General features: G+C 38.0%; 1 protein-coding gene across 5 annotated transcripts in view; it reads right to left on the reverse strand.

Annotated features, from left to right (window-relative positions):
• SH3KBP1 (SH3 domain containing kinase binding protein 1) overlaps positions 1-26,748 on the reverse strand; it is a 333,778-nt gene that overhangs the window by 125,509 nt on the left and 181,521 nt on the right. For 4 of the 5 annotated variants that reach the window (XR_010919120.1, XM_067545015.1, XM_067545016.1 and 1 more), the window contains 3 exons: positions 23,299-23,428; positions 19,265-19,339; positions 10,021-10,217 (listed from right to left, as the gene is read on the reverse strand). Coding sequence is in view for 4 of the 5 variants with exons in the window: in XM_067545015.1 (XP_067401116.1) it covers positions 10,021-10,217; positions 19,265-19,339; positions 23,299-23,428 (402 nt within the window). In the remaining variant the exon portion in view is untranslated. The remainder of the gene's footprint in view (positions 1-10,020; positions 10,218-19,264; positions 19,340-23,298; positions 23,429-26,748) is intronic. The other variant, XM_067545017.1, reaches the window with a different exon arrangement.

The raw sequence follows: 26,748 nt of genomic DNA on the forward strand, positions 1-26,748 counted from the left end.
ATGTCACACTAACCGAAAATGGCAAGCCACACCAACCCTGTCTGTAGAAGATAAGGTCTGGTTGTCCTCCAAACACCTGAAAAATCCACCTGTCCCTCAGCCAAATTAGACCACCAGTATTCTAGGTCCACTTAAGATGCTGGAGCAGGCTCAAGTTGCCAGAATCCTTGAAGGTAGAACCAGTTTTCCATGTTTCCTGGTTGAAACTTTACATGGAGAATTGTTTTCCCAACAACTCCACTTTACCATTACCTCTCATAGATGTACAGGGCCAAGAGAAGGCCTATGAGGTTCAGGAACTCCTAGACTGCACGCGAGTTTGACGTAAACTCTATTATGTGGTGGAGTGAGAGGGCTTCGGACTGAAGGAGCGATAATGGAAGCCGGTAGAAAACATCCATGTTCCACAACTCGTATATGCCCTTCCATAAGAAACACCTCCTGAAACCTGGTCCCACAGCCCCTAGCAGGTACCTTGAAGGGGAAGTGCTGGTACTGATCAGATCTAGCCTGCAGCAGAGCTAGTCTCCTGGCAGCCTAATGAGCTCAGTTGACCCTGATAGAAGCTGTCTGATTGAGTGTGCCGTCTGATTGGTTGAGGGAGTCAGCAGGCTTTGCATAAGATCAGTAGCCACAACAGTCCAGTGGCTGCTCAGTGCCTTCCTAGCCCCCAGCTGCAATTAGTCCTGTCCCTGCCTCTTATCTTCAGCCTTGCTCCAGCCCCAGTGTGTACCTCTTCCTGCTCCAGCCCCAGCACTACCCAACACTTTTCCTGCTCCAGCTACCAGCTTCTTCCTGACTTCTACCTCTCAGATCCGACCTCCGCTGAGCCTTCTGACTGCAACTCTGATTAACCCTTGGGCGCTGCTCTAACTAACTGATAGGTCAGATTTTTGCTCTCACCTCTAGGCCAGACTGCCCACGACCATGGGGAACAGAAATTTGATATGAGGGCTCAAATAAAAGTATAATAAATTGGAGAAATTTAGACTAGAAATCAGGTGCAATTTTTTAACAGTGAGGGTAATGAATCATTGGAACAACATACCAAAGGTTGTGGTGGATTCATCATCACTGGAAATTTTTAATTCAAAATGTAATGTTTTTCTAAAACACATGCTCTAGTTAAAGCACAACTATTGGACTTGAAACACAAATTAAGGGAAGTCCTATGGTCTGTGTTATGCAGGAGGTCAGACTAGACAATCACAACAGTCCCTTTTAATTTTAAAAATCTATGAATCTACACAATCTGAAATTTTGACATTTGATGGTGCTAGTTATCACTTTTGTTAATGAACTAAAAATCTTTCCTCCCCAGAGATTTTATTGGGATTACTGTATCCAAGTGACAAAGCGAATGCAGGGAATTGAGAGCAACAGTTTAGCTAACTAGATACTGCCTAAACAAATGGAGCAAGACATATTAGAATCACAGATCAGATAAAAGCTTAGCAAATGAAATAAAAAAAGCAAATGCAGAATGAAATCTATGCACCATGTTACCAATTGTCTTATCTCAAAGGAGCAAAAAAATATACAGAGCTAAATAAGGTATGAGAACAACCTCTGAGTCAACAAAGTCACTTGCTTTCTCACTCAAACTGGGGATTCACAATGGAAGGTCAGATTTCTGGCAAGAACATATCTGAAAAGTAAGGTAATTATTCTTCTAGCGGACATCTTTCTTTCTTCCCCCTCCTCCCTTTATTTATTTTTAATCATAACTTCTACAGACTAAGGCTCGTGCAAATGAAGGGATCAATTCTCCCAGTATCCCTCATTAGATATTCCATCACTTGTGGGTTGCAATTCAAAACACAATCAGTTTTCCATCATTTGAGAAGGACTCCATAGTCAGTCTACACGTAATGGTTGAAATCCTTACATGCTTTCCCATGACTGCCAGCAACTTGCATGCTCCAGATTGCACCATCCAGCACAGAAAACTGCTTTTGTGAAACCTCCCTTTTTGTAGCAATTAGCAATGAATGGGGCTGTTACACTGTTCTAAGCCTCCCTTTGCAGCTATAAGGAATCAAACAGGTTCAGAGTCTTTGCCACTGTGGCTCCTTGCCCACCACTTCCAGCAGGAACAGTGTGTGCAACCTGGAAAGGAACAAGGAATGCTGCTCATGGGCAGCGTGTGTACCTTCCCTTTGGGGAGGCTAGCTGCCTGCTCCACCCCTTCCACCCCTGGCCCCACCCCCACTCAGACCCTTCCTCCCTGCCCTCCACTCTTGCTGTCTGGCTCACCGGCGCAGCCCTGAACTTCTGCCTATTATTCCTACCACCCATGATGCTGCTGCTTAAAGATAGCTATGATCCCTTGGTTCATTCACTGTATCAAGAAAGTTATGTTCACTGATAGAAGAATAATTTTGGCTTCTCTGCCCAACAAATACTTCAGAATTGTCACACAACCTAAGAATTTTTCTCTTATTATACTGTGTTTTCTTGTGTAACGTTTTGTAAAATGGCATTTATTCTGTGTCTATGCTGCCATTCGTTCCCTTTTCCTTTTTGGTAGCATCATCTGTTAGAAGTAGCATTTTCATATTTTTAAAAACAATCTGGATTCTTTCCCTCAATGGATAGATAAGGCATTTTTTCCCCAATACCAGGCCTATGTGCTCCCAGTAGTGGTGCACTCCTTCTTTGCATCAGCAGCTTCATGATACTTCATAGGTTTGCAGATAGAAGACCCTATCTATAAAGGTACTTACTTAGCCCTCATCACCACAGTATCGGAGCAACTCTCAGTTATTAATGGATTTTATTCACATAACACTCCTGAGAGGTAGGGGAACATTTCCCCCGTTTTATAGATGCAACAGAGCAACTCAGGACAGAAGCAGGAATAAAACCCATGTTTCCTGACCCCCTAGTTCTATGCTCTGGTAACCCACCAGATAACACTGCCTTTTGTAATCTTGTGCTGCGTTACTTTTAGTTTTACTGGTGTTCCTTTCTTTTTATGTTTATGGTAAGTTATAACAAGTGACAAAAGAAAGATAGTAATATGACATTTTCCCTAATCATGGTAATGAAAATGATAATACTTAGTTCTTCTATAGTAAAGTTATAATGCCAGCAATGACAAAAAACAGTTCAATAATCTTCTCAAAAGTTAACTAATAAAGGAACTGTTCTGCTATTCTAACTCTCAGTCCCCTCTGAAACAGTGACGGACAGTTATTACTGCCTGGGTTCCAGTTACAAACACCTTTTCCGCCCATCTGCCTGAATTAAGGACTTGTGGAATGCCCTTCAGTCATAGTCAATCCTCCTTCAAAGTCTCCCCTCAAAAAACCTCAAATCCAACAACCAAAAGAAAACTGATAAGATTGAAAATGTGGAAAGTAAAAGTTTTTTTTTGCATTCACAGCAATAAAGGAATCTTTCCCACCCTCCATTATGGTTTACTTCTTACTTTATGTGACTTTCTTTTCCCTCTTTTTGTTCCTTCTTTCTCCAGCCTCTTTCCCTGTTCTATGACCTTTTATCGTCTTTTTGTGACCTTCTATCCATCCTGCTTAGTTTTATACCTTTATTCTGTTTTATCTGGAGACGTTTGTATTAAAAAAATTCTTTACTGGGCAGCAAAATATTAGCAGCAAATTCTATAGTAAAAAGCTGCAAGAGAAAATTGATTAGCATCCTCATCCATTTCTCTTACCAGCCCTTCCAAGGATAAAGTTCTTTGGCACAGCATGAAGAAGGAAACTGACTGGAACTTATCTGTTTCCCTCTGTATGAAGCTCTGGAGTGTGGAATACAAATGGAAAATGACTAGAATCGTGTGATCTTAGTTTTCCTCTGCAGCAAGCGCCTTACACACAGAGACAGCTTTAAAGAGAACAGTCAGCTCGGTGTATGAAGCTTTGCTGCTGTTTGCTTGGGTGGCCAGAGTGCAGTAAGTATCTGAACAGCCAGAACACAGTAGGCAGCAGTCTGTACTTGGCTTCCAGTCGCCCTTTGAGCAGCATTGCTCTAAGGCCTTCCTCAGGCCAGCAGTGTACAGTCCCACTCCTCCCCTCCTCCAATCATTTTTAATGAAAGATTTTCACTAGGTGCTAGTAACTCTCATAATGTAAGCTTTTTTTGGATAATAAAAAAATGTTTATTTCTGCATCAAGATAATTTGCTTGTTAAATTTCATTTGTCAACAAAGTTAAAAAGATACTTTGTAAAATCAGACTATAGACATTTCATCCTGTAGACTGTCTGGCTATTATATTTGTCCTGTCTGTGCCCCCCCCCCCCCCCCGCCTTCCTTTTTTTTTTTTTTTTTAAGGCAGGAAAAGGAGAGACACATGGCATACTGTAAGCCTAAAAGTCAATTCAGGGAATCTTGTAGCTTCACTTCATATTTGGACAAGAACTTCTACTGTTAAGTGCATGAACTTATCTAGCAAACAAAAACAAAAAGCTCTTTGCAAAAAACAAAGTATCAAATAATTTATTCAGTGTGTCTCCTTTCAATGTGCTAGATAATTTCATAAGGCACACCACCAACTGGCACAAATTCTCCTTGTGATTACATGAAGTAATGATTGGTATTTAGATTTAATTACTTTAGTGAATAAAAGTCTGATAATATCGAGAAATTACTAATTTTTATCTAATTAGTTAAATTAATTAATTCATAATTACCGTTTTTCCCATTCATACTGCAAACTCCAATTGTCACCTTCACAGAAAATGAAACACTAAAGCTCTCTCTCTTTTTCTACCAGGGAATAAGAACTTTAGTCATATTCAATTATTTTGGAGAAAAAACTAGATTTTTGTTTACTAAGCAAATACTTGAAACGGCTACCCATCCTAGAAAGACGGTGTAATAGTTATTGCTTATGTGCACTGCAAAGTTACATTATTCTTTAGAGTAAAAGACTGGAAAACAAAATAGTATAGAAATTGAAAACATCTGTGTAAGTTTAATGGCCAACTGACCGAAAAGGAAAAAATTACAGCTAAACAATTCCAGGACAGAATATGTCTTCACAAAGTAATCTCTTATTTTAACATGCTCCTCCTTAACAGAGATGGAGTTCCCATCTGCTCAGGATCCTGACCAATACAAAATAGCTCATTTTCATGTACACAATTTTTGTCCACTGATGAAAAAATCCAAAGAGCCCTTCTCCCAAACATCCTTACTCTGCAAAGTATAAGTTACAATATAGTATTAGATGGTTACAGATAAAAAAAAGCTTGTTTAAAAAGAAATACCTCCTCTCCCATTGTGAAGTAAAGCTGCCTTTCTACAGTTAAAAATGTCCAAGAAGAGCATTGGAGTCCTCCCACTTCCTTGTAGTATTTAAACTCACAAGTCTGAAAGACCAAGCCTAAAACTGAGTCACATATAGGACCATCTGAGCTTTGAGGAAAACAAAGCTTGCATTTGTTTATTTCACAGGAAGCCTGGAACTTTTCGTAGTTTTGCTTACTTTAGGGTAGAGGTTTCCTCGCCTTTCCAGACAGAAAACTCAGCTCCACTGGCTTCATGCATATGATAGCCAGAAAAGGCAACATAAGAAGCAATATGCAAAAAATTTTGTAAACAGCTCAGACAGAAAATCTTTTAATAAATATAATTAAACTAGAAAATAATACTGGTCTTTGTCAAATTCCAACTACCCAATTTTCACCAATTCAAAAGCTAGAAGCTAAAATTCCATGTGATTTACTACTTTTTTTTTTTTAAAACTTAAGTATTACCAAGATTCCCCTTTTCCACAACAAAAGTATAAAATCTTAACATTTCCAGCTCCCCTATAAAGACATTCATGATTGAAATGATAATGTGGACACTGAAGAGTAAATCAGAGGTTAACCATGTTGGTTGTAAATTATATTTAGTAAACTGTAAAATGCCATACCTCTCTCATTTCTATTTGATTTATACAATGTGTTTAGCAAGCTTCAAAACATTTTGCAAAATTCCAAATACACGTGTATCTATACATCCACTGTTAAAAAGCAGCTACCTCTGATGGTAAAATGTAGTAGTCATTCTAACAACACAATCATCAACACCAATACAATAAAATTTAGGCATAAGGACATGAAGCAAAATACCTTAAATGAAAACAGGAATTTTGAAAGAAGATCATAAATTATCTAGTCAGGACAGCCAGGCAGACGTACCTACTGCTGGGAAATGTGCCACGGTATTTTTTTAATGACTAGAAATCATCACGAGGTTGTCTTTCACATGAGGTAAAACCAAACTTTCTGACCCTATTACAGCACAGTAACCACCACAGCAGCATGCTGTGGAACAGGTTTAGTAATGCCTCAGATGGCAGAATGCAACCTACAGAGTCATCCAAACCACTTCCGGAAAATGATTTTAATTTCAAACTTCCACTGAACAAATTATTTTAAAGTCATAATGAAATATATCCTCTTCAGTTTCAGGGGATATAAAGTTAGGGTTCTTTTTTAAAAAAGCCTGAAACACATTTTAATTATATAAAACATACAATCAATTGTATTTTTAAAATTTCTGCTAAAGATATTTAAAAAATGCCAAATTTACAGTCAGAAAAATTCCATTTAATGATTAATTCAAACTGATAGAAAATTATGACTGCACAAATTGTTATTCCAGTTGCTTAATATGGAATCTTGATGCAGTTCAATTTGTTTGAAATACCATAAAACAATTATTTAATCAGAAATCTCCTTAATACCTCAATGAATATGAAGGTTACATATACAACATCAAAGCTGAATTAGACTGATTTTATTATTTGTGTCAACCTATGTTCAATCTTAACTTTCTATATTCGTGTATGCAAAGAGTATCAAACATCTGCTCATTAAAACCTTCCTAAGCTTTAAAAAGGATATCAAAACCCCCCCCAAAAAAACAGTTCTGAAGTATAATTAAGGATCATCATCATCATCATCAAAGTTAAATTCTCAAACAAATGCAAACAGTAGAAACAGGAAAGAACTTCATTTTCAAGTAAACCTACATGATAGAAATTTCAAGATATGATCTATGATATTTTCACAAGTGCTAAAGTAAGTGTTTGAAAGCACTGAGTTTCAAATGTAGTGTTTTACAAAGTTGTAATACAGTTCATCCTTGTCTGCATGGTCAGGGAAGTACAGCAGGGAAGGGGGTGGCAAGAGAGAGCAACTAAATGTGAAGTGAATTCTCTCTTCTGTTCTGTCTTCACAAAAGGAGATGAGTGGAGACATTCCCAATCTGAGGTTACTTCTTGTAGATGATCAGAGTTAACTATCAGAAATAATGCTCTGAGAAGAGGCTTAATAAATGCAAGAGCTTTACAAGAACTAAAAACCAAAGCAGCCTGCACACTAACCAAAATGTGTAAGTTCTTTAAAACAACAATTTCTCTATACATTTTTCTTTCTAGTCCTACATGCAGCTCTCACTGTGTAGATATCTGGTTAGTGATCCACTCAGTTTAGTGGGATCCAGAGAGAATGATGTGTCAGTGTATAATAAATGTGTGTTACGATCAGCAATGATTGTAATCACATGATATGATTATTTTGTGGGAGACAAGGTGGGTGAGATGGTATATTTTACTGATTATTTTGTGTCATTCTGAGACTCCATTTGACTGAGGGGTTCTCTAGCTGTTAAAAGGTTAGGTGCATATGGTAAGTGTTGTGCAAGCATTTCCTACTTGCAGCCTGACAAGTTACTAAACACAGGAAATAAAGTATTTTAACTGCAAATTTGATGTAATCACATTCCATTAAAAAAAAAAACTACTTTAAGAGAAATGTGAATACAGAAGAAGAATGGTCTTGTAATTAAGGAACCAGGCTAAGACTCTAAGGATTTTGTATTCATTTTGGATTTGGAAGGCTATGTTGCAGACCTCCTGTGTAAACTGAAGACAAATCACCGTCTCAGTTCCCCATCTGCAAAATAGGGATAATGATACTTCCTGTCCAGTGAAATTGGACCAAGACCACCTCTCATTTCACAAAAGCCTTTTAATATCTACCAGATGGACACCTCAGATTTAGCCATATTAGATGAGTGACTAAAAAATGAAGGAGTGGATATACTATTTTATATAGAGTTCATTCACTAAATATTTCTGTATTTTTATAGAAAACTGCAAACACAAGAAACTTATCACATGTAGGCTTGGCAGAATTCAATTTTTTAAATATAATTTCAAAGGATAATATCAAAGTTTATTTTTAAGCTTTTTAATTTTTATCTATTTAAATTTTCAGTTTTGGGACATATGGGGGAGGGGAGGTCAGACAATTATTTTATGACCTTAGACATAGAAATTAAAAAAAGTTTGATAACTATTAAAACATAAATTGTCAACACCACATGTCAAAATATACAAAGTAAATAGCCTTTAATAAAACTCTAAAAAGTTCTCAACCTGTTCTCTTACCTATCTATACATTTCAATTATCATTGATGGAAATTTTTTTGTTGGTTTGCGTGTGTACAGAAATTGAAGTTTACCAACATTTACCAATAAAAATCTAATTCTTCCAACCCTAATCATGTGGTATTAGCAGAGCACTACAGTTTGTCAATTCCAAGCCATCCAAATCAGACTTGGATAACTAAATATTGAATACCTTTATAGTTCTGGTCAAGATCCATATGTGCATCAGCCATAGGTGAATGTGTATACAGTAATCATAAACAAACAGTATTTACCTGCAAATACTGACTGTGCCTCTAACTCATCAAAATATCTGCATGCATTGTATATTTTGGTTTTCTTTACCTACATACATGCTGGAAATGAACTACTAAAAATACATATTTTCTAACGTAAATAGGACCTGTTTATGGCCCCAGCACAACACAGTACTTAAATACATGCTTAATTTCAGGCAGGAACTTAAATCCTATTGACCACAAGTGTCATCCTAAAGAAAGATGCTTTCTTGAATTGGGGCCTACATGAATTCAGTCCTAAATAGCCATTGCTATCAACTTAAAAAGGAAAAACAACCACCACCACCAATCTTTCATTATCTAGTTCTGGTGGTACTAACAAGCTCTTTCAACATTTTAAAGCAGCACCTATAAATGTTTACTTTGCAGAAGGATCTAATTTGAATTTTATCAAAGATAAGCAGAATTCCAAGTATGCTCAAGTCTGACAAAACCAAGCTTCACCTATCAGCTTATTCAAACACCTTAGATAAATATAATCATGTATAAAGGTGAGGGGAAGGATTTTGTGCCTTTTTCACTGTTACATACACTTCATTATATACAGAAGGCATGAAAAAAGCTAAAAAGCCTTTTCCACACTGCTTATTAGAAATATTAAATCTTGTCTTCTCTCTCTGGTTCTCCTTGGACCTCTTTGATGGCTCAACTGAAAGGGTGAAGGTGTCTGAATCTTTAACAAAGAGTTTTCCCCCAAAGTGTTAGTCGGAATCTTTTTTTATACACCACATGGAAACAAAAGGAGGACATAAAACAATTTCCTCCCTCTAAAGGTCACCTATACAAAGTTTGGTAGTTTGCACATGCATTTTTTAAATGAATATCGAAGCACTAAGTTAAAAGTAAAATTCTGTAGATACTTTTTGAGGTTTTCTTTTTGGCAGCCTGATAACACAGTGACTTTTTTCTGCCATGTTACTTTACATAAGAACTGGGCATTATTATTATCTGTGATGTCATATGGGTAACCACAATTCCAATATAGACTCTGAAGTCTTGCTCCCTGAACTAGTGGTTATTTAGAACAGAGGCCAGTGAGTGGAGATGTGAGCACAGGAATAAAACCTCCCCTGAAATAACATTCTTCCAGGCAATTAAGTAGATAAGTTACTATCAACTCCACAGAAATCTATTTTCCTGCACTTAGCACAACAAATGACAAAAGGAGTCAGCCAAAGTAAGGAATAGGAAAGAAACCAGAAAGCTCTGAGTTCTAGCTTAGCATAAAATTCAGTACTTTGGGGATGTAAGTCATGCTCATTTGAAGGACCATAATGACAACAACAATAGAATTATGTTACAATATGTACCTTTTCTACTGGTGGAAAGTCATTTTCTACTTCTATTGACCTTGGCCGTAGCTTTATAGGTTTGTCTTTGAAGATATCTCCGAAGCCAATTCCTTTGACTTTTTTGGGTTGGATTGCTGCTGCTCCATTGGCTCCTTCTGATTTTGTGCTGCTTGAGTCACCACCATCACTCTCAGAGCCTGTAGCATCTCTTAAGCCTGCCAGAAAAGGGGGGCAGGGGAGAGGAAGAGGAGAAACAAACTTTAGATATAGAGCTTGACAATATTTAAAAAACAGAGAATGGTGGCCAAGGCAAATAGCGGTCCTTCCCTGCCCACCTCCATGCCCCACCCCTCCCAAAAAAAAAAAAAACAAAAAAAAAACCACAGTTAAAGTGGAAGCCCTTTCTTTTCTTATTCTAGTCTTTTTTTTTAATCATTTTCTCATACAAGATAGAACTTCTCCCAATCCACAACAGACAGACACACACACGCACACACTCTTCCAATATCAAAACGTTATCCCTGAAGGCAGCCATTCCTATAGATCCTTCTATCATTGCTATCATTTCTATCACTGCTATCCTTCTTCACTAGACACAGATCACTTCAAAAGAGAGTCCAAGAAATGAGAGTTAACTTCAGTTCTAGTTCAGCTATCGTACTTATGGCACATAAAACTCAGAAGGAGGGAAATCAGACATACTGTACTTTAAATCTGTTTGACTCATGTCAAGCCATTTGTGCAATTAGTATCTAAAGACACATTACCTAAAGGGGAAATAAATAGCTAAAAGCTGTTTAAACAAATTTGCCATCAATTAAGTGGCATAATAGTATTCCTGCTGAAGAATTAAATCTCTCTGTAGCTTAGACAGCCTTATAAGAAAAGTACACATGCATAGCATACTCTGCTTGGCTTGGAAACTTGGACAAACACCTGGCTTCAGTTATTTATGCCTCTCTCACCTCTTGGATGGACTACAGAATGTGACATACTTGGGCATGAAGCCTTCAGCACTTAGGAAACTCCACTGGTACAGAATGGTGCAGCGTGTCTCCTCAGCAACGTTGACTACCATGCTGTCCTCCGCTCTCGCCATTGGCTTCCTTGGAATTTTGAATCAAATTCAAAGTTTCTGTCCTTATCTTCAAAATTATTCCCTGGCCTGAGTATCTAAAAGATCATCTATAAAGCTCTCGGGCGAAAACAGTCCTTGACAACTACACTCCTCCGGCACAACAGAACTCTCAACAATAAGAGTAAACCTCATCTGCATGGGAGACAGAACATTCTCCGGGGATGTTGAGGCTGTGGAGTGATCTCTCCAAAGAACTAAGGACCACCACAAACCCAACCACTTTCTTCTTCAAATGCAAGGCACATTTCTTTCACCTTGCCTTCCCTTACATAAACACATAGCAACAGGTACATTGATATTTAAAAAAAAAAAAAAAAAAAAAAAACCTGGACACTATACTGCACATATTCTCTTCCCAGAGAGAAGTGCAGTGGAGTGTAAGAGAACAAATACCACATGACAGCTGTGTAATCACAATGCCTGATGCACTACTGGAAGACACTCAGATACCAGGGTGATGAATAGAGAATAGACTAGAATGCCTTCCCCTCTTGAAGTCCTCTCCAGTTGAGGGAACTTCCACAGCCAGGATAACTCAAATCTACTTTCCTAAATTACAGATCGTGTCAAACAAACTTTGAGGGAAAAGTAACACAAAGTATCCTACTGCAGATCATGCTAAATTCTATCTAATGACAAACACAAATCCTTGGATGTTGATTTCCATCTCTGTTTTGACTGATCCATTTGTCTTCAGGGTATCTGGATATGTGGACCTTATTACTTAAAGAAAGGAAATTTTCAGTAAACCTGGATAAATTTTCCTATTTTTCTTGGTGCTAATTACAATGGATGTTCATAGTAGCATGCCTCCAGAATGGGAACCAGGATCATCTCTTAACCACAGACATCCAGAACTAAGTAGATTATGTATCTCCTCCATCCTTCCCTGGGTACCAACGCGTGAATACTTCTTCCAAAACAAAGGAAACAGCATTAGCTGAAACTGGATGACCAATATGCTGAACAAATGACAGACTAGCACATCTCATTACAGGAAATATGACTATTCCGCCCTGAGATTGTCAGTTCTCCTAAAAATTGGATCTTGATGCATAACTAAAGGAGGACTAGTTCTTGAATTTACTTAAGGAATGAATGCTATGACAATTCTGAGGATTACCCATCTGAAATTTAAGAAAGCCCCAAGTTTCCTTTTCTTGAACATGTTGCTAACATTATATTACAGAGACCTGACCTGTTTGCTGGGACATTCTTATATACCCATATTAAGGCACGTCTAGAGGAACTCAAGGCATTGTTTCACTGATTTAACAGGATAGTTAAACTTTGCAACTTTGCTCCTAGAATTAATTTTATTTGTTGACTTCTCTCTTTTGAGGTCCCTGGGAGCGACAAGCACTTCCTCCAACTATTCATTTTAAAGCTGTCTGGTCCCAGATGGAGGACTGGTCTTGCAACAACAGACATCCTTTGAGAGAGACACACCTCCAAAGATCCACTGCTAGATATTCCAGGAACTGTATCACTCTGTGTGTTTGAGTCATAATTTTTCTGTACAGAATTCAGATCAGAAAAATTATCTGTGAAGAGGTAAGTGAGTTTCCTTCTCCCCTAAAGACAATATATTATTTCTACTATGATTAGAGAGAGAGACCCTGAGAGCACATGTAAGATCAAATGGTAATGACTGAAACTGGGGAAAAATAAGACTGCCATCTATCTGCAAAAGGTAAGAATTGTCTAAGGATGGTTAAAGGGGAATGCTTTGAAGACAAGCCTCCATTAGGAATGTATTTAGATGTTTCAGACAGGGCCCTGCTCTGTTTGCCCCAAGTCCTTGAGGCTAGCAACAAGAAGGCAAATGGGTTGCAACCTACCCATATGAAGTAGGTGATGGATGATTTCATTCATTTAGTGGCCTTTCCATGTGTTGCTGAGACTGGGAACGGGACAAGGATGTTCCTGTAATTTCTGTACAGCTCCCTAGATACATGAACAATGTCCAGTGACCACATTTGATCAAAGCTATAGGTAGGTAGCTCTTTTGCTTTAAAATTGAGAAGGCCTGGCACCACTGGGGTGTCTATCTCCAGAAAGAGCTGTTTGGGAGACCTTCAGATAGTTCTGAGGCAATGGCAATTCTAGCAGCCACTTGCAAAAAGGTATTCTTTCCTGTTGTACTTCATGCACAACTTGCCACATGATCTGTACTGCCTTCTATAATATTTGTCTGGAGTCAGGATTGTCAGTCAAATTTTATGATTACTTTGAGGCCATATGTAAAAGTCTCCCCCAGTTAGACATGACAAATCCCTGACCACCAGGGAAAATAGCTACCTGGGGAAGCAGGAGACAAAGGCCTTTCCTTTTGCTTCTGACTTTTCTTTGCCTAGCTTTCTTCCTGAAGCCCGCACGTGCACCAGCTGCTGCCAATGCCTCAGAAGGGGAAGCAGAACTGAGGGGACAACCTCCCCCAAAATCAAATGCAGCCTTGGGACACAGCTGAGAATTAAGACAGACACATAATGGAACTGAATTGTTAGTCTAAACATCTGAAATAAAGTTTGGCATCTTCCTCAGGAAAGCTCTGCAGCAGGGAGGGCTGGCTAAAAAACTGGAGAAACCGCCAGGAGTCAGGGCATTCCCCTTCTGACTGCGACTAATAGGTCTGGTTCTGCCCCCTATTAACATTAACTTGTTGAATCCAGGAGAGGAGGAGGAGCAGCAGCAGCAGCAAGAAGTTAATTTTCCCAAACCTAACTCCAGGAAGCTAAACTTTTAGTCTATTATCTATGAGAAGGTAGAGGACCACTGACATATATAAAATGGCATAAACATGTTCACAACCTTAGTGCTGTCTCTGCTATTTATTTCATTTACACAATGAATGTGTTAGATAATTTAGTACTCATGTAGGTAAGAGTTTAACAACACTATCTCTAGAGGCTGCTCGGACCTAATTCTTTCTCAGAAAACCACAACTTTGTCAAGGCATTTCAAGACCTGACCTACAACACTCCTGCTATTTCAGTCTGAGGTCTCCCTAGAGCAAACTCTCTAAATTGTGCCAAATGATAGTGGTTCTGAGATTAGGACAAATGGGGATTAGAAGAACCATCAGACTTAATTCATTAACAAACAATATTCCCAGAGTTGTGCTGGCATCAGTCCAGGATTCTGGAACACAAAGAAATATTCAGACTTGATAATGGATTGTGTAAGCTTAAGATCTTAATTTTACCACAGCTGTTTATTTTTGTTTTAACTCTATTCAAAACAGGAAAAATAATTGTTTCCAAATGGAAATAAATGAAAAGGCCAAAAAGAAAAAGAAAAACCATTTTCAAGCTTCAAAGAAAATTTTATTTTAATGTATTGTTTAGCAATTTCATTTTTCTTTGTTCTGTATTATTACTCTTTGTTTTATGGTATTGGCAAAAAACCCCAACATAACTGTGGCAAAGTAGCTGCTAGCCAATGTTTCTGCCCTGCCTCCCTGATGCCCTATAAGCTTTACCCAACCAAGTGGTATAAAGGTCAGCTGTTCAACAGCAAACACCTAAGACAGCTAAGAGATTTTCCTAATTAGGTCTGGCATCCAGAGAGAAATGCTGTCAACTGTGTTTAATGGGATAAAGGGGAGAATTGTGTAAATGGAGCTTGTTTCTTGCCTCCATTGACTTTGAAGAAAGCAAGGCAGAGAGAGGAGAAGTATACTCTTCCCCTCTAGTAGAGATTGGTAGCATGGGATTGTGGAACTCTTCGCTGATGAATATTCATGATATGGGTGGTTCCATGGTGACAACCAGATAATTATCTTGTTAAGAAGGTAGGAAGGGTCCTCTCTTCTGAGCGGCAAGCAGGAGACAGCACGTACACAGCAAGTGCACACACATAGCCCACCACAATTTTTTTTTTGTGCTCACGCGCACCCAGCACTCATCTCTGGCCCTGGTTTCTGTGAAGGTCCTGTGTTTCCCTGACACTATGTTCATGCTCTCTCTCAGTAATACTAAAAACAAAAGAAAAACAGTTTATGTGGAACTTTGATTTAAAAGACGGATTCAGAATAAGGTTATGATTATAAATGTACATTCTAAGAAACAAGCACATGCTTTATAACCTGAGCAAAACAGTAATTAAAAATGCTTCTGTTGCAGTATACAATACATACAAATTGCAAATTTAGACTATTCTCTGCATTATTCATTCATTTATTTATTATTCTCAGATATATTCCTTCAAAAGAAGTAATTTTGTATTCCAAACACTGTCATTTCCTTTCAACATGTTCATTTTCCTTAGCACAATGATTCTTGCTATGTGACAAGCAGCCCTGAATTCTTTATGCCTTAGCAAGAAATCATGCAGGGTAAAGGGGTGTGGTTTCCTGCACCATGCATTAGCAGTGCAGTGTGAGCATAACTCAGAATTCTCTTTAGCATGAATGTGGAGCCATCAATATTGAAGCTGGTGGTGGTTTTCCATTTCCCATAAACTGTCTCAGAGTATTCTCACAATTTCATTTTAGATTGGTTTTACTGTGTTTCTGTCTGCTGCCTTCTTGATTTCTGAATTATTTTCATCTCCCCTGTTCTGAGTGGCTGCAGGAATACATTGCTTACACTACATGAAGGAACCTGTAACAACCATAAACAGTATTTCTTCCTGGCAGCCATAGAAAAAGGGTCTATTCTGAGCCTAATAAAACATTTTCTCCAGGTGGGTTTTTGAATCTTTGGAAAGATTTGATGCATTTCTTTCTCTTCACCAGCTTTTTTTTCCCCCTTTCTCCATCTGCACATTTGTTTTCCAGGCAACATTTCTCAGTATGCTAATTCTTATCCAGGAAAATTGTCCCTCACCCAATTTTAGCATGGTTGTTTCCTCAAATGTTACACAGATGCTACAATGTAAAGTATTAGTTATATTTTCTCTTTAGTAAGGAAATACTGTAGGCAAATTAGGAGATGTTGGAGAGAAGTGGAAAAGCTGAAGCCTCTCCCTCAAATTTGCTAAAATTCATGATTTGTTTTAAACTGCATGCATTAACTTTTTTCATGATAAGCTATTTCAACAGTATTCAGATTATAAATAGGTACATGAATCACATATTGCTTTCTCTGAACTCTGACCAGCAACAGTTACTCAAAGACTAGAAAATGTTTTTTAAAGAAAATACAATGAGTAAAGTGGTGGACCAGTAGAAAGCACAAAAAAAATTACTCATTGGTAATTCTGTTTGTAGCAATCTTTTCTTCTTCCATCACACTAAACAGCTATTATTGACAGCATTAAGGCTCCACCTACCAGGAAGTTAAACGGCAAATATCTGTCAAACAAGGCATTAAATACGCACCAATCTGCCCACTTCCTTCAGTTACAGGGCTTCCAGAGGGGAAAAAAAAAAAGAGAGAGAGAGAAATTAAGATGGTAAAAATAAAACAATTCAAAGCAGCATTCTCTGAGGGGACACAGGAGAAATGTAGGATGGGAGAAGAGAGCACTGCGATAAACAAAATTACTGGTCAGTAATTTTTCTTTGTCATATGTCCTTCAGCCATCCTATCCAGCAGCAGCAATTTCCCCAGCAAATTAATTAGTAGCATGCTAGAGTTAAGCTTACTGTATAGTGGAGCTTGCTATACCTAATGGCCAAAAAGTGATGTCAGCGGATGAGGAAAGATCCAATGGATAATGATGAATGCAAATGCAGGGAGACAATCTTACAAATTTCAGTGGGAGTAACTCAATCCTTGGTGCTCAGAAAGCTGCTGCGTCGTAACTGAATGACATTAACAATTTTAGGACATGGTCATTTATCTTGATCGTAGGCTAACAGAAAATTTTTAATCCACTATGCTCATTTCTCTCTCCAAAGCAAAATGAACAACTCTTGATTTTCATAAAGCCTTGAATATACTGGAAAGGTAAAACTTCTGAGCTTGCTTGAAGACCTGGGAGTGAAGTTTCCTCTGCTGTGAAAGTGAGGAATCAAGACACGCTTTAGGAAGAACAGTGAGTTCCTTAATATGTAAATGTGAATTTACTTTTGAGATTAATTTATGGAGAAGTCAAAGAATTGTCCTATTTTCAAATCAGATTCCAGGAACAGGAGAGAAATAATAATAAAAAACTGAATTCCTTCATTCTGTGAGCTATCATGACTGCACTAAATAGGCTCTCAAACAAAAATGACTCTATGGAGATGTCCAAAGGATTTGAAAATGGAGTCATGAGCATCTGAAGAATTCAAAGAACACTTTGTGTAACACCAAAAGTCATTGGGTAGGATCTGAGAGGAGGCAGGTTTAGCAGGGCCTCAGCAGGGCCACTGCGGAAGAAAGAAAGTAAAAGTCAGTATAGAGGAAGGAATCTTGTCTTCAAGATGAGCTGCTTACAGAAATAGGAGGAAGAGTGATTAAACATCCCCTTTCGGCACCAGATCAGGAGAAGGCATCTCTGAAAGCACCGGGAAACCAGATTCTTGCCATGTCTCAAACATGCCTAGAGAGGCATATCTATAGGAACTACTTGGCACCTTTCTCAGCTTTCTAGCTTCAAATGCAAACACGAATATCTACAGAGGCCATGGACCTAACTGTACATCTAGCATTGTCAAAAGCAACATCACAGAGATAGGAAGTTGCCTGGGTAGAAACTGAAAGAATAAAGAGAGCCTCACAACTAATTACCAGAGAAGGAGCCACCAAGGAAGACGACAAAGGGGCCACAGATCAAAGGGTCTGCTCCAGCTTTGCTGAGAGCGTGTTTGAAATGTGAGTGAGGAAGAGGAGCCACAAAGAGAAATTAATCTGTACAAACAGACAACCAGTGAAGCAACTGCTGAGCAGACAGTATCCTCTTTTGGGAGCTAAGCACCAGCAGCTTTTCTGATCCAGGAAGAAGAGGGAATGGTAAAAACCCAAGTCCCTAAAAAACAAACTGTGATGGATGAGAGGCAACAGAGCAGGAGATGACTGCTCAAAGCAGACTCAGAATGTATGAGGGAGTGCTCACTGACAAAGAAAGTACCTGGTCCAAAGTCTCTGGGAGAGCAACTATCCACAGCTATCTGGAGAGGCAGAGTAAGGATTGGGAAGAATGAAGGCCAGGAAGCATTGTCGTCACTGCAAGGCTGTCCTGAGCAGACAGCTGCATTGGAGGTATGCCAAGGTAAACATGAGACCTCACTGCCCGCGCAGGGTGGGAGTGCTGACCACTTGATGCCCTAGAGCGAGGGTGACAGTGCACAAGTCGAGGGGATGTAGTGGTGAGGCTGGCTCTCTGGCTGGTAAGAGTTCTGCATGACAGCTGGTTGTGAGGATTTCTGTCTTCCTTTCCTCCTCCTCTTTGCCAATCTTTGTCTTTGACTTTCATCTTCATATTTTCTGCCTTATTCTGAGAACTAGAGCTGCCACAGAAGGAGAAAAAGAAAGGAAGAGGAGGAAAGCACATGGAATGAGACATGCTCCCAAGATGCAAGGGCAAAAAGCCAGATGAAGAAATGAGCAGACTGGTTCTTAGAAACTAGCCTTGACTGATAGATCTTTTACCTTCTTCCTTAACGTATGTGTAGAGCCATAATGCTGTCAGCTATCGCTATCATAAGCAGGACAGGAGAAGAGGGGTGCGGTGCACAATCAAATGTAATTTATTTCATTTTTAAAAAAAACACGGGGTTTTCTCTTTAAAATTCCTTTACATTCTTTTTCTTTAAATAAAAATATGTTTTATATGTTCAATAATCGCTGTATGCAAGTTTCTTATAAGTAAAAGCAACAACACACTTCAGAAAGTGTAGTTATACCAGAAATCTGCATGTCTCACATGGCTGAAATAATGAGACCAAAGGCTTTGCACCCCACTCCACACCTGTGGCCTAAAGCCAACGTAACTGACAGCTTGTTGCATGCTCACATACATTATATAGATATATAGAAACACATGCACAGAGAGAATGAGAATATGTTCTCATTACATGACGAGTATGGCATTTGTCAGCAACCAATAAAAGTGTCCTTAGCTCGCAGACAAAAACATGTAGTGTAGCCATAAGCAGGTAATGGTGACACACTTTACAAGTGTAGATGAATCAAACATATATTGAGGAGTAAGATTTTATCTTTAAAATTCCTCTTGAATTTTAAATAGACTCACTGTTATAGCGTCTGTAGCTGTCAATCTTTGCTGGTACCACTCTGTACAGAATTGTCCCTTGAAAGGCAGACTTTCCTGACAGCAAATGAAAGAAAAGAAGGAAAGAGGAAGCAGAAGAGGGGAAGGAGTGATCGAATGATGGTAAAAAGAAGGTAGAGGAAGAGTTTATAATCTGTACTTTCAATGACTAACATTTTAAGAAATCTAGTAGTAAAACAAAGAGACCGTTGGCTGAAGTATCTGACTGTACATGAAGTTAAAAATATTCTCACTGCATATGTCAGATAGGGAAATCTCTCTTGATTTTGCTAAAGCTACCCTCAGTTAAGTTGTATAAATAAATGAATAAAACTTATTAAAAACAAAATTATGATAATATTTAGCGTTTCTACAGTTCATTTCACCAGAGGATCCCAAACTGCACAGAAGAACTATAAAAGTGGATAGGTATGATTATACAAATTTTTCAGGTGAGGAAGCAGTTAAGGTCACTGCCCTAGATTACATTATAACTCCTCAATCGTCAATTGGATCTTCCTGGGCAGATCAGAGGCTGTGCAGACCTGCACTGACCTCCCCGGGGCTCTGTGTGGATCTACAGGTCCAGCCACATGGATCTGATTGCATGATTGGGACACAAGTTTGATATCCAGAATAAACTCTATTTTCTGATTCTGAGTCCTGTGTTATAATCACTAGACATAATCCATCTCAACTAGTGCTACTCCCAGGTTACATCTACACTGCACTACAACATGGACTACAGAGGTGTGAATCTAACTCTCCTGTGTAGATGCTGCTGGAATGAACTGAAAAGTACCAAGTTAGCATTAACATAGTCCTCTTTCAAACAGAACTACGTTAATGTGAAGTAGGTATCTTTTAGTTTGTGCCGGCAGTGTTCACATGGGACAGTTAGATGGCAACATTTTGGTGCACTCTGCAATTCACACCCATAGTCCACTCTATGCTGCAGTGTAGACAAGCTGCTACAAAAGCTAGAGAAATTGTAGTCCTATATTACATGGCCTTACCGTCCCTCAAGAAACTGCAGCACTAACATTCCTTGTCTTCCTATAAGCAAGGAGCTGACTTAGAGGCCTGAAATTAGATCCCTATATTATGTCACATACTCCTCTTGATATATTTATATTTGCTTGATCTTCATGTCTGTTCTTCTGGAAAAATAGTAAATATGGATATTTTAAGTGGCATTTCCCTTCTGATGTGTGTGCCTAATTACTATCAAACATACATACTTTTAATATACATATTGAGGTACCTGATATAGCCTTATAAATGGCCACGCATTTATGAGTAACCGCTGTAACAATTACAGAAGACAGTCTAGAAAGAACTCAGTCAGTTCTTAGTTCTCTTGGAGGAATGTATATGCATGACTTCCATATGGACCAATCCCGCACTCATTGAAATGGATAACAAAACTCCCAATGACTTCAATGGTACAGGATCAGGCCCCTAAAGAGACAATGTCAACTTGGAAATAGTCCATTTAAAAAAAATAATTACAGAGACTACATCTGCACCCTGAGCCCCATTGCCTCTCTTTGTAATATTTTTCCATTTTAAAACTATTTTGCTAACTATCTGAAACACCCACACAAACAACAGTGAAACTAGCTAGCCACAAAGCACCTTCAAATACTCAATTTACACAAAATTTTAAAAGAACAATATTCTCTCTTACTATTTCAGATAAAATAATCTTAGGTGTTACTTAGAAGGGAAGGTACAAGCAATTTCAGAGAAATGTAATTTTTATGTTGATGGTGTCCCTTGGTAGGGTTTTATCAAGTAGACAGGCCCAAGGGAGGAATCTGATTGGTCAACTAAATTGATTCCCTATGTCATTATGGACAGAACTAAAAGGGTATACAAATATTTTACATTTACTTTCCTTACACTTGCTTTTCTTTGTCAAATCTGTTTTAAGTAATTTCTCGGGCACTCATCATCATAACAACGGAGAACTTAAAGGCTAAAAATGAAAAATTAGCAAAGAAAAGGAACATTTTTCCTCTCGTATAGAAAAAGGGGTGACCTATCCTGGAAATCTTTCTACCGATAAACATTTTTATAAAGTGCCCATCAGTTAGAATCTAGGGGATAAAATACTAATTCCAAATTGAAGTCTCTATGAATTAACTTTTGAAATGTTATCTACAAACTGGAATTAATTCTATCAAGCTTCACTGCGTTTATACTGAAAAAATCATAATTGCAAGTAGTAATTACACTGTATAGTCTGCCATACCGGAACATGCAACTTCAATATTACTCCTTGATATTAATTTTCCCCCTGCACCTCTCTTTAAATTGCTGAGTATTTTGAAGCAATTCTGTTTAAGATTGAAGCAACATTCTCTACCAAGATCATACCAACTCCAAGCATATAGAATAAGTCACTAATACCTCAACAAAGAATCTCCATCCTTATAAGAAATTAGAAAAAACCCTCTTCCAAATGCTACAGTAGGTTTGTTTTTAATAACCTTATTTTTGTGGCATTGAATAAAGATAACATATTTTCCCTAAGTCGAAAACAAACAAATGCTGTGTTAAAATATTTTCAATTAAAAAAAATTTCAAAAGTACTGGATTTTCACCTGTCATCCATAAGGGTATTTATAAAGATTTGTTCAAATTTGATACATTTCAGAGTTTGGCATAATCCCACAAAAGCATCACACTTTATCCAGTTGTACCTAACTACTGTAGAGGTCTCAGAAGAACAACGCATGACAAAATATCAAAAGTGCTGCAAATAGCACATGGCCTGGCAGGGGGCAACTTAGCAGGTAAATGTGCAATTATGCTAAAGTATGCAAATACTGTTGGAATATTTTTAAAACACAGGACCTAGTGACCACAGAATTTGGAGATAATGCCAAGAATCTTTACTTGAAGAAACTGAAATGCAGCAAGACAAAGTATCCATTTCATAAAGAAGTAGATTTATGATTCAGGTTATTTGTCTCCTTATATCAAGGAAAGTTACGAACTGGGAGAATCCACTACCAAGCTGACACTACTGCAAACTTAGTTACCAAACATGCTTGTCATCTACAGCAGTAATGAAAATCCAGGTGAGCAGATGGCCCAGGGGAGAACCAAATCTGAGTCCCAATTCTGGCCTTTTTGTTCCTTTGGTAGCAGGGGCTGGGAATGAGGGATGTGGAAGTAGTATGCTCAGCACCTGGAGGGAGAAAGTGCTGCACATCCCACACCAATAATTATGAATCTTTAAATCCACAGGAGGATTCACTGAATAAGCCCTGGCATGCCTAGCCCCCTGCTAAACAAGTAAGTAAAACCAGGATATAGGTGTTTTGGTAATATTGCTCAGCTACAGCATGTAAGGACAAAATGGAATTGTATTTTCATTATGAAACAGAAGTCCTAAAGTTATAAAATGGCATCATTTCCTGGGCCCTTCGTAATTGTAGCTGGATTGGTCTTTAATGCGAACGGGTATAATTAGGGAAAAGATGCTAATACTGTTATAGCAGGGGTGTCAAACCCTTTTGATCTGGCCCGTGTGGTGCATTGCCATTTTAAGAGATTTTTCTATGGATGGCATTGCTACTGTAAGAGAGTCTTAAAGCAGCAATACTTTCCTCCGCAGAAGCCTGCCGCCGAAAAGCAGGAGATGGGCGGAATTTTTCGGCGGCGGGTATCGCTGCTAGAAATCCCTTAAAGCGGCAATGCAGCCAGGGCCCACTGCGAAATCCCGCCACCGAAAAGAGGAAAGTGGCCCGAATTTTTTGGTCGGAGGGCATTGCATGGCCCCTGCGAATTGGACTTTATGTGAATTTGGCCCGTCACCATCATTGAGTTTGACACCCGTCTTATAGCATCCAAAGCCAAACAACTTTTTCCTGGCACCAGCTTTAGGACAAGGCATCCTGAAACTCTTCCAAGCAAGATATATGAAGAATCCAGCATACCAGCAAGTCAATAAACAAGAAGAAGAAGAAAAAAAAAGATGGACTTGATAACACTTTGTTCCTTACTTGGCTTTATTAGTTGTTCCTCCTGTGCAATTTCCACATCATCAGAATCAGCAGAAATCTCCTTTATGAAGTTGGAAGGAAACATGCCAGTCTTTCCATTCAGAATTCCTTCCCACCAGCCCTCCTCCACCTGCATCAAGACAGAAACAGAACAAAAAAAGGGTGTTGATATATACAACACTTTTTTATTTAAATTTTTTAAAGTACAAATCAGATGAATAAAGTTTGGAACAAATGTGAAAAGAACACTGATTTTGAGCTATTTGTATGCATTTTTACAAGTATGGAATGCACATTGCATAAGGGATTCATCTTTTTATATGCACAAGATGCATGCATATTATCTGTGCATGTCTGCAGTATTTTTATTTTTTCAATCATGGGAGTGGACAAGCCATTATATAAAATGATTGAGCAATACTTTACAATTACAGAGCACCACATACATTTCACATTTGTCAGAATTAGTTCAACCACCAAGGAAATGTAGCAGTTGAGACAACAGCTATTTAACTGTGCACAGCAATACTGCACCCCGGTTCATGATAGGATGTGAAAAAGAACAATGTAACTGAGAAATACCATATCTTTTACAAGCAACTCCTTAAGGTTTCCACTGCATGACATGATACCAAGTATTATGTAAAAGTTAAGAAACATGAAGAGACAGAGAATATGAAGAACAGTACTAATGTGTGTTAAATTCCAGAAGAGTCAATAGGACCTTCAGAAATAAATAATAATGGGAGCGAAAGAAGCAAGCAACTTCCTAACATAATCCCAGTAGAAGATAAATATATCACCTAAAATGATTCATTCCCTCATGTGTAAGTAAGCTATCCAATATGGAATAGGAGCATCATACTAGGAAATTACAGTCCCTAAATACCAAATACCTTTAGGTTAGAACAGGACAGTAGGGACTGATTTATTTTCTGCATCAGATAAGTATATCCTTGACAGATTAATATTGTCCGTCCATCAGACACTGCCCAACCACAAAAAAGTGACAGAGGACAGCTTCAGCCTGCGAAATATCAATCTCTAATATGATTCAACACACCTCTTTTCTCCAAAAAAAAATGATGAAAACCAGATTCCAACCACTTTGCAAGTTGTAGCTGTTTATGTTTACTAAGTTTTTAAAAAACAAAACATTTAAACAGTTTCAGGTATTTGCTAAGAACTCAGTTACATATCAAATATCTGTAAAAGTCTCAAGTTCTTACATTGTAAATCATTTATAAAGAACATTTCCAGGATGCCATCAACAATTCAAGCAAGTATTTTTTCAACCTGTAGATAAAATAGCTGAATCTTAAAATCCAGCCAGATGCCATAATTTATTTTTGTATGTGTATTTCCTTTTGATATGATATTACTATAAAGTACATTTACCAAGTTATTTTTATTGTAAGGTTTTCCCCCCTCTTGCTTCTGTAGCACAATTCTTGTCCCCCTATGTTCACTGTCGTCTTTAATTTTGAATGAAGTGCAAATCAACATGGCTATTTCCATTTAACAACTTCAGTACCTTACTATGCCAAAAGACCTTGTTCATGCATCAGTAATACCAAAGAGGTCAAGCACCTCTCTGGGAATAACGGTTGTTAGCTAACTGCCACCTTAGAGAGAAGAAGAAACAAGACATTCTGGGTGAAATACTGGCCCTACTGAAAGTCAATGGCAAAACTTGCATTGGCTTCAGTGGGACTAGGAATTCACCCAGTGTTTTCATATGTCCTAGAAAAATAATATGTTTGTTTTTGACTTCTCTGGTCAAACTAAAAAGTCTGGGAAAAACAGAAAAAAATAAACAATCGTATTTTCAAAAGCCAGACCTTTCATATAATAATTTTCAAAGAGGAAAATTATGCGGTTAAAATCCCTTTAATATTTAATAATCCCTGCATCCCTTTAATATTATTTATATATAAAATATTTCTATTTATAATAGTGCATTTATTCACAGAAGACATTATTGATCAAAACTGACCCTTTACACCCATTACTCACACTACCCAACCTAAGTCTGACTTACTGATGAGCAAACGATGAATGGAATTATGCAGACTGTTAGAGACGAAATCTTGCAAGCAAATAGGTTTGAGCCCTTAATGCCTTTTAATATTTTGTGCTATAAAACCAAAACCAGACCAATCAATATTACCTACTTACATCCCTTCGAAGTAATTTTTTCCCCATTGCATAACACTGTTTTCTAATAAATTAACATCAATACCATGTACACACACATACATACATATATACAGACTCATAATTATTCACCCTTAAACCATCTGGAAAGCTCATTGCTGACTACTGCATGATATTTCCAGCCCCTGCCCAGTGAACAAGAAACTAGAGCCAAAAGTAGAATCTTCCCAAAAGCCTGGGGTCCCATATTTTAATAAATATTTTTTCAGCAACAGCATTATACATAGGTGTGTGTATGTGTGCGCATGCACATTTTTATTATCTTTAAATCATACTTGTTAGAGATTATTTTGTACGGCAAACTATATATAAAACTGTCTTTGGGATTTAGCAGACCCAAATGGGAACAATTGTGTGCCATATGGTTGGAAATGATGTGATAATTCTTAGCCAATAAAAAACTTACAAATGGAAATGTATTATTCATGTGAGTAGCCTATCAGAAGGTACAAGTATCAGTAAAATCTGTTACTATAACTAAGTGCTTTCATAATTTATGCACATGGGTCCTAATTCTTGCCTAGCATTCAGGCAGTGCAAAAATAATCTTTTTGTATTTCATCCATAGAACAGAAACAAGGGTTCCTGTAGCAGAGGAAAGGTTGAACTAATCCATCTTGCATTGACAATACTGAATATACTGTTTTTGGTTCAGCCTGTTTTTTTCAATCAGTTAGATCCTTTGGCAGCCTTCTGGGAAGGCAAAGGGTGTCTTCATCTTGCTAAGCTCCCTAGGCTTTCAACACCACATTTTAAGCATAACAACATACCGTATTTCCCCATGTATAAGACGCACCTTTTTTCAAAAAATTTGGGGTCTAAAAACTGGGTGCGTCTTATACAGTGGTTGTAGATTTTTTTACTTGCATTTATGATGAATAAAACTTGAATTCAATAACATTTTTTTTCAAATTTCGGGCCCCAAAATTAAGGTGCGTCTTATACATGGGAGCTGCCCTATGCGCCACTGGCGTCACGGGCAGTAAGTTAAAAGTTTATACATGGGAGCGTCTTATACATGGGGAAATATGGTACATGAAGGTGAATAGAGATATTTCATTAGCATACTTCATATATTTTAGAGGAGGTACCCTGTTCAGCCATTTTTATAGATCACATCATCAACCAGTGTTATATGCGCGAAGGAGATGGGTCTAATGGTGAGGGAGCTACATTCAGACCTTCCTCCCCTAAATATATTTTGATTGGCTATAATGTAGCTCATATCTTATT

The sequence above is a fragment of the Emydura macquarii genome, unplaced genomic scaffold, assembly GCF_026122565.2.
Source record: "Emydura macquarii macquarii isolate MOO-44397 ecotype Brisbane River unplaced genomic scaffold, CSIRO-AGI_Emac_v2 contig_1043, whole genome shotgun sequence".
Lineage (NCBI taxonomy): Eukaryota > Metazoa > Chordata > Testudines > Chelidae > Emydura > Emydura macquarii.